This window comes from Trichoderma gamsii, assembly GCF_001481775.2.
Source record: "Trichoderma gamsii strain T6085 chromosome Unknown Scaffold_1.2, whole genome shotgun sequence".
Classification (NCBI taxonomy): domain Eukaryota; kingdom Fungi; phylum Ascomycota; class Sordariomycetes; order Hypocreales; family Hypocreaceae; genus Trichoderma; species Trichoderma gamsii.
In genome coordinates this window covers 861,868-870,531 of record NW_020171338.1, presented here as the reverse complement: position 1 = coordinate 870,531, position 8,664 = coordinate 861,868, and the positions used below count along the sequence as shown (strand labels likewise).

Here is an 8,664-nt window from a genome sequence, read left to right as displayed (position 1 = left end):
AAACGTAAACCCCCAAAACGCCCAAAAGAGGACCCGTAAATCAAAGGAAACAAAGTCTGTAGGCTAGCTGTTGCTGTGTCTATGTGCGATTGCAGGAGTAACATGCAATCCTGTGACATTTGGATGTGTCTGATCCGCGTGGTATATAGTACATATGAACATGTATAGAAAATAGAGAAAGTAGGGGGTGGAGGAGAGCTGTAGAATGCAAGTTGCGTCTCATCGCTTCTTCCCTAGGATCTCTCGTAGCGCCTCTACTTCGGCTTCACGTCTTGCGAGCTTCAGTTTGAGGTCGTCACGCTCGCTAGTCACGTCACTCAACGCTCGCTCCAGGTCGGAGATCTGGTCGAGGCGCTTCTGTCTGTATTTCCGCGCCGCCATTGTGTTGCGGTGTCGTCTGATAGCTGCTTGCGCCTCGTCACTGCCGGCATCGAAATCATCGCCGTCTGGTGATCGGGCAGCGCCGCGGTATTTTGAAACAGACCCTCCGCTGTGTGTGCTAGAGGGAGAGTCCTGGCGGTATTGATGTGGCGCTGGTGGCGGAGTCATGCCTGGCCCTGATAAGCCGGCCATTGACTGTGCTGGCACGTGGAAGAACGCGGCGTTTGTAGCGTCGGCTGAGAACATGGGAATTGCCATATTCAGCTTGTCTTGTTGGTGGTGCGGCATGACATGGTGCATGCTTGCGTCAAAGTGATACTGGTGATGGAGGTCTTGTGTTGTGAAGAAGTGGTCTGATGGCAGCATGTCCTCAATTAGCACTTGTTGCGGCCAGCATTGGGTAAGGCCATGGTCTTCAGCCATGATGAAAGAGGAGGTGGTAAACGGTAGAAAAGACAAGAGAGCAATTGTCCGGCGAAAGGCTCGCATAAGAGGGAGATGGCACCTCGCCACCTAATTATATACACGTATCCAAGGGTGGGCAGACAGGTCGTGCAAGTCAGGCATGGCACAATAAGATAATACCACGCTAGGCAAGAAGGAAGCAATTGAAGTGAAGAAAAGAGGGATTGGGACAGAGACGTACCGCTAGGATCCATGCTGGCAGACAACTTCAGGCTCGAGCAGGGGTGTGCAGAGTCGGTTATTGGCTCTGGGCTCTGGCGTCAGACGGATCGAGACGAGCGACGACCAAAAAGACCCGAACAGACAGCCCTCCTTGAGCGCAATGACTGCAGGCGAATTCCGCCGGGGTCTGGTCTCGGTTATGACGATGCCGAGGAAAACTGGCAAAATGCGGGCTGTCGTATAGAGTGAACCGTATTGTCTGATTGCTGCGGCTTCAGCTCAGCTGCTATGTATCGTGCGGACTATCAGAGATGCAGCAGCGTGGTGTGGCGCACGGCTGAATTATACGCCACGTGCAGTAGACGATGGTGAGATAATAGTCGAGTCTAGTAGTTGCTCGTATGTGCGGTCGAGTAGAAGCAATAAAACGATAGATGGCTTTCCGTATTCAGCGCAGCACCCAGAGCGTGGTGATGCTTCGCCTTTTATGTATCTCGACGCCGCCAGCTCCATCACGAGCGCCGCCTTTTCGGCGTCCGCGTGGCTATTCGTGCCGCAGCCATCTGTGTCGCCTTTTCTCTTTTCCCCACGGAAGGATTCCGCCTGGCTGCCGAAGAGGAAAACCGTCTACATTTTATGTGCTTTGTTGCGGCGTCCACTGCCCGAAACACACACCCCTGGCCCCAGTAAACGCATCGAGGGCCACTTTTGCCGCTGCCGGGGCGTGCGCCGCAGACAGTATCTCTGTACGGTACAGCAAGTGGTGCCGGATTTGGGGCCCTGCAGCTGTGTATGGCGAGTGGCAGATTTGCATGGATTCGGGCCTCGTTGCTGCTTGAAGTAGCATCCAGCGCTCCGTTACACATTGCAGACGATCATACCGCTGATGATCAGTAGCCGTAAGTTCATGTAGTTCATGTAGATGGTCGATGATGATGGCCAGAATACATGTACGAGCATGGAACAGCCTGTCAGCAGGAAGCTGGAAGCTCAGCTACTGGCAGCTCAGCCGCCTCAGCGGACTGACTAAGCCGGAAGTCGATGCGATTTAAACGAAGAGAAGAGTCCCTGGACATTACGGCATGATCCATATTGCGTTAGCCACGTGTATCTGCTGTCATTTTACAAGTACTAGCACCAGCAGGAGTTACGTCGTGCCCAGGTACAAGAACAAGTATCTTACGCCTCGCCGGGATGCACGACGAGCAACTAATGAAAGAGAGACGCAGTTCTCTAGACGAGGAATGGTGCTGCCTAACTCCTCATGTGCCTTGGGAAAGATTAGTGCATAACTTAAGCACCAGCACAGTCCGCAACATGCCTGACTAGCACGCCACTCGTATGTCCGGTCTTCGCCTGGCGTGGCATGCATAAGGTAGGTAGCTACCTACATACGTATATGTACTGTAGATGAAGCATCAGGCATGTAGTGTACTGTACTTGTACGGTATAACTGTGGCGGGGCATGCCGTTATACTCCAAGGGCCGTTCCGAATCCGCGCCGCGGCAGGGGTTGAAAATTTAAATAGAGGAAAGCAGAAAATAATGAGTTGACATATGGGCCCAGTGTTATACGCACATACTACAGTACTATGGGCAATATGTAGCGCAATTCTATCTACAAGTATCGGTGCGCACTTGAGTGCGTGTATAAAATTTTACATTTCGATCAATATCTATCTATTTTTTCCACCCCTCAGCAACAGCCGTAGGGCTCTCTCTCTCTCTCCGGAACACCTGGGTTTCTCGGAATCCACCATGCCCACAGGAACGCTCCCCCAGCTAGGATTAGCATATGCCCTCAAGGTCCTCCAGCGGCTGATCAGGTTAGGGCCAGACAGGCGGTCAGCCTATAAATTATGCAGAGATTGTCTGATTTGGTAACGATCATCCGCTGCTAGGGCAGATCTGCCACCTATCCTTGTGCCAATTAACATGAGATAGTACAGTAGACAGCGCCTCGTGCTAGTGCTGGTGCGAAATAGCAGAAGGATCAAGTTACGAGACTCCTACAACACCAACGCAACTCAATTTATTCTCCGAGAATCAGCTTTCTGTCAAATTCACGTTTTTCCCTGTGTCTAAAAGATATACGGTGGCATGACACTACATGAATAAACCGCAATCATCATCAAGAGAGCTCAGTATGGGCAATTTCGAAGTTTCTCACGAGCCATTTGTTAAAGCCTGGTGCTAGTGACTCTAGGACAGCGCCACTTTGACGGCTGTAATGAGCTAATCTGATCCTTTTCATCCCCGAAGCTTAATGATCGTTGCTTCCTAACTACATTCATACAGTAGTGATTCGTAGGTCGGCGCGTATTGCCAGAAGCATCACATCGGCAATGCGATCGGTTTTTTTTTTCTTCCCATCTTTCTTAATGACAAAAAGAAGCTAACGGAATAGAAAATGGCGCGATTTCACTAAGGCATCTGGTGTCTATCAGTAGTCTACTGCCTATAGTAGGTGCCTAGGCCTTTAATCCCAGCTTGATTCTATCTCCCCACCGTTGTCTATTTCCACGTACATCTAATTCCTTCATCCGGTTGAGCCAAGAACCGGTCAACAAGAATACTTCACAAAGTTTGTTGGAAGCATTCAAAAAATTTAACCAAAAGGCGTAAGTTTGCTAATCGCAGAGTTCCTAGCAAGCAAAAGAAACAGAAACATTGTAGCACAGAGCCAAAGGTGTTGCTCATCAGCCGTTATCGCGATCATCTACATGCAAATTTGATACGAATGCATCCTCTTGGCTGTAACACGGTAATAACTCGTACGGTATTAAGTAGCTGGCCGCCAATCAGAGCTCTTTATCTATGCATATAAGTCCGACAGCCTTTGCTGGAATCCTCCTGCTCGGCGCTTCCCTTGCAAGAAATATTACTCCTCGAGGCCCGCACCTACCGGCAAAATGCTATGTCGCATGCCTCCTCTTTTCTTTCTGCCAATGGGGATCAAAGACAATGGCTTGGCAGGTTGTGGAAACCCAAGAAGTGGCACGCTTATACCCAATTCACACAAAGTGGGTTTGCCTATCACTATTGTTCCTTCCAGCGCATGCTTGGGTCTGGAATGGGGCTTTTCAAGATCTGTACAGTATGATGACTTTCACCTGTTTTTCTGGCTGTCCCTCTCGTATTTACCAGGACTGACTAGCGGATTAGTAAGATTACTAACCGGTCGAGCGTTAGCGAAATGACTTCGCTTTCGGCTGCTCCTCTTCGATTCTATTTTAGCCTTGCGTTACCTACATGTGTTATCCACGCCGCTCTTACGACTGCGGCAAGCTTCTGATCTCTAACCGCCAGGAACACCATACAACGCTGATGGATCCAACTCATGAAACACGGGGCATAGTGCAGATACGCTTTCTATAAAGCTTAAAGCTGCATGGGATCTTGTACTACTGGCTCAAATCAGCGAGAGCGAGAGGTCGCACAAACGAGATGAACGCGACAAGTCGAGCGAGATGCGAGAGGGACGCCGGGAAGTGGTGGGCAGTGCTTACCGGCGCTACTACTACCTAATACCGGTTAGAACCATGCATGGAGACTTCTACTGAGGCTTCGACGCGATGCAAGGTGGCCGTCTGAAGTCTGAGGAGCAACATCCTTGTCTAGCACAGTATCGGACCTTTCAACCTCGACGTGGAAACGTGGAACCACTTCCTAGCGTCCGGTAGGGCTGGCAGCAAGGCCTGTGCCGGGGAAGAGGCCTGCCATCCGTCGGTTCTACTACTACCTGGAAACCAACTCGTACTTGCGCTATTTGTGCCACTGATTGCATTCGAATACTAGTGCGACTTGCCAAATAGCACAATCTACCTCGCGGGGTTGGTTGTTTTAGTGTTTTCATAATGCAGGGATAGCTCAAACCAATCAACTGCCTCATAGAGGCAGCTGTAGTGTCAAAGCTACCTGTACTCTGAAAATGTTTGCGAGCTACTGTCGACTTGGCGGCCTGGATTCTGGTTTTTTCCCACTTAAATTCCAAGTACTATCTTACGACAATTGCAATGTGCTCTAGCAAAAAAGAGGTTGTAGCTCCCACTGACAGGGGCTTGTAAGCCAATCAGGTGTGCTCGTGCTTCGTGCTTCGTGCGCTCTTTGCCAGGCAGAAGGGATGAAAGAAGGGGAAAAGCAATGTTATTACAAGTGCTGAGTGTGTTTGCATGTAGGTACTTTAAAACACCACTTCGAACATATGGGTTATACGCATCCTAATGTAGCTTATCTGTGCTGTCAACTTTCCAACCCCGGAATGGGCACCTATACGTGTAGAGAGCTGATATGCGGGCATGAACTCTACGCGCCTCAGCTTACAAAACACGCTGACTTTACCTGTAAGCCAGGGATATTTGACATTGAGCCCAGGCGCTAGCCGCTTAGTGCTGTATAGCGGAGCGCTCGAACATGTCGGGGCGTTGAAGGTCTCATTACTATACATCTACCACCTGATACTGTAACTGCGTCCAGGTGCTAAGCCTACCAAGTATCTGGGAGACGGGAAGTGGCGAGTTCACAGCCGCATCACTATAGATTTCGAGCTTATGTGCTGAGTTATGGTGCTTACATGCAAAGCCTGGTTACAATGCAGGCTAAACTAGCGCTCTTGAAGCATGACTACGTCAATGTTGCTAAGGTTCAATAATAATGGAGACAGGAGCTGCAAGCCAATTGCTTCCTCCAAGGGAATTCATTATGAAACACTAACACGCCTGGGTAGTTAATGGAAACATTGTAGTACTCGTAATCAAGTAAGTAGTATTGTATAAGTGCTTGTGCTTGTAGGGCATCCCTGCTACTAAGGTATCCTTTTACAATACGACTACATGCACCCTTTGTATATTGAGTACCAGGTACATGTGTGTGTATCATTAATTCAAGGTACTCCATGTTATTGGAGGGGCGTATCGCGTATACATCACTGTACCCATCGAATCACAGACAGCGCACGTGGTGCCCCGCGAGCAAACGTTGGAGGGATGACACAAAAACAGGATCCTACATTTAATCTGGCGGGTTTTGATGCCGAGAAGGGGTTGACACAAGTCCTGTGTGCCTACTCTTGACGAGTTTTAAAAGTTGAACTACTGGTACCGTGACTCAAGCAATCCCGGAAACCGACTTTTACATTGTACACTCACAATGCACACTCCTGTACACTCCTCTCAATGCCACGTTTGACTTAGCCCTTTTCACTCTCGAAAATCTTTAGCGTTACCCTCTTATACTATGTCCGTTCCAGGCCTCTACTGCCATCTGCTTACAGTATGGCCTTGTGGCCTTGTGGCTACTAGGTGACAGACGGGGTAGCCGAAGACGCCACCGCACCGCACTATTATTCGATCTCGAACAAGGGTGATTTTTGCATCTGGTCGTCAGCAAGATACGAGTCGTATTGCATATGCATGATGCTGCTGCAGAACAATGGGTGCCCTGTCCAAATTGGGAACAGAGGGGGTGGGAGGATGAGCGCTAGGGTGTTGCATCTTATCCAGATTGGACTCTGCTGTGTTTGTACGTGTGTGCCTATGTGCGTCTGTGTGTTCTAGATGACGGCGGAAGGATTTATCCAGGCGATACAGTAGAATCCGAAAACAAGATATAAGTATCCGTTCGCGATACTGGTATGCCATATTAGTGACATTTATATACGTCCACACATCGGTGAGGGAGCACACTCGGCGTTTGTTTTCTCTTTGACACGTATGTGGCATCTTAGCCTGCTTCTTATTCGAGAATTATTCGAATTTCGGCCAATCATATTATGTTTTGAGCATTTACTCTGTCGATACATGGCCTGGCAAGGCTACAACTTACGAGGGCAACTTACGCCCACCCAAAGTACCTACGTACTAACACTCTTTGCTTTGTACCCTTCCCATTTCGAATTATTGATTGAGATGGGGGATAAAAACAGCCAAACGAACCGCTCACATATCAAAAGAGAAGGGTAAAAAAAAAAGTCAATAGAAACTGACCACGCAGATGCCTAATCTACATGCGGGTAAATGGATGTGTCAACGCCTCAGCGCTTCAATCCCTGAACGCCGCTCTTGATCCACAAAAGGCGGAAATACAGACTTCAATTAACTTTCTTGAAAAATTTTTATCAAGATCATGGCATTCACAAGGATCCTGGTCGGTGATGTAACTGTTAGCCTAACTTCTACTGCAGCTGGACATTGTACTCCATAGCACTATAACTGATCTCTGTGTCAGCCGTGTTAGGTATTAATCTTCCCTAATCTGGGATATACTGTGCTACTGTACAAGCACCCCTTGCCCTTCCCAAAATGCAAACAGAAGCAGGTGGCCCCCCGTTTCTGGAACAGCTAAGTAGTATATAGTGCCTCCATATATAAGCCACAGCCCCCGGTTTATAAGGCTTCGACCCATGTAGTCTTGAAGTGTTCAGCTACATGGTATATGATTATATCCTTACTATAATACTTTCACACCTCGCTGAGCCGAATAAGTACTGGTTCCTCTACCTTACCTGGCACTGAGAGGTACATAGTAGGTTTCCGAATCAGTCGACTCTGTTGCCATCCTTAAAGGACTACTTAAAGTCGCCATAGATCTGCTAAAAAGAACTTTCTCTTCCTTCTTTGGAAGGTGGTAACAGTGGCGTTTACTAGATTTCTAACGGCAATAGTCTCCGAGGAAAATTTTGCAATTGGAACTCATCAGTACAACGATGATCATGGCGCCCGGACAGTACCTGTTACGAGTGCCTGGATCTAAGCGGAGCGGTGACATAATCTCTGCTATCAAGGTGGGCGAAGCGGTGTTAAGATTGAGACTAGACGCTGTTCCCTGCGAGCTCAGTAACAGAAGCCATGCCCAAACTCCCATACGCGTAAACGACCTGGTACGTCGGCGTACGATCACAATGGAATCTCCACTCATCGCCAAGGGAAACTAATAGAAGCCTCGGCAGCTCATCCTTGTTGACCTGATATTTGGATAGGCTATCAATACATAGAAGAAAGAGGGTTCTTGCTTCTTACTCGACCTCAATAGCACCGAAGAAGCAAAAAAGGCGAGAGTTGGTTGCACATACGGTACAACCAGCAGATTAAACAGCATCTTTACCTACGACCCTAATTATTGTCTAAGAGCCGTGATTATAGTACGGCACAGATCTTTTACTCTTTTTGTTTTTTTTTTTTTTTTTTTTACCATCTATGTAGCTCTTTACATACCCAAGGGGCAACATTCGCAAAGAACGAGCATTTGCGTACACGTGCCGCCTCTTTGGAGGCATTGAGCCTCGGTGAAAGCGTGAGACCCCCAAATAAATAGCCCAGTAAGCTAAGACCGATGGGCAATAGGTGTTGACGCCACGATAGTACGGGACATTGATTACTCCGTATTTCCTGAGGACAGGGGTATATCAGCGGTGGAACCCTCCCCCTTGCAGCCAGCTCGGAGCCGGATTGTTGCTCTGGAACTCCGGCATGTCAAAGCAGAACAGACACCATCAATGGCACTGTTACAGCCATCTCAGTCGGATCGTTGTGCAGATCCTGGTTCCTAGAAACGCCGAGCGTCCTGAGTAACACCGATTCTTGGTCTCTGTTGGTGCACGTGCAACTACCATATGGAGGATCGCCCACTTACACGCGACCCGATTCGGTGATCGACAGG

General features: G+C 48.6%; 2 protein-coding genes across 2 annotated transcripts; one reads left to right on the top strand and one right to left on the bottom strand.

Moving 5' to 3' along the window:
• Positions 1-219: 219 nt before the first annotated feature.
• Positions 220-804, bottom strand: TGAM01_v200249 (hypothetical protein; the record flags this gene model as incomplete). Its single annotated transcript, XM_018803267.1, has 1 exon — positions 220-804. One exon carries the CDS (start codon positions 802-804, stop codon positions 220-222), a length of 585 nt encoding a protein of 194 aa, XP_018663673.1.
• Positions 805-3,920: 3,116 nt separating this feature from the next.
• On the top strand, positions 3,921-4,303 carry TGAM01_v200248 (hypothetical protein; the record flags this gene model as incomplete). The annotated part of the gene is made up of 2 exons (XM_024548518.1): positions 3,921-4,105; positions 4,174-4,303. 2 exons carry the CDS (start codon positions 3,921-3,923, stop codon positions 4,301-4,303), a joined length of 315 nt encoding a protein of 104 aa, XP_024406733.1.
• Positions 4,304-8,664: the final 4,361 nt, after the last annotated feature.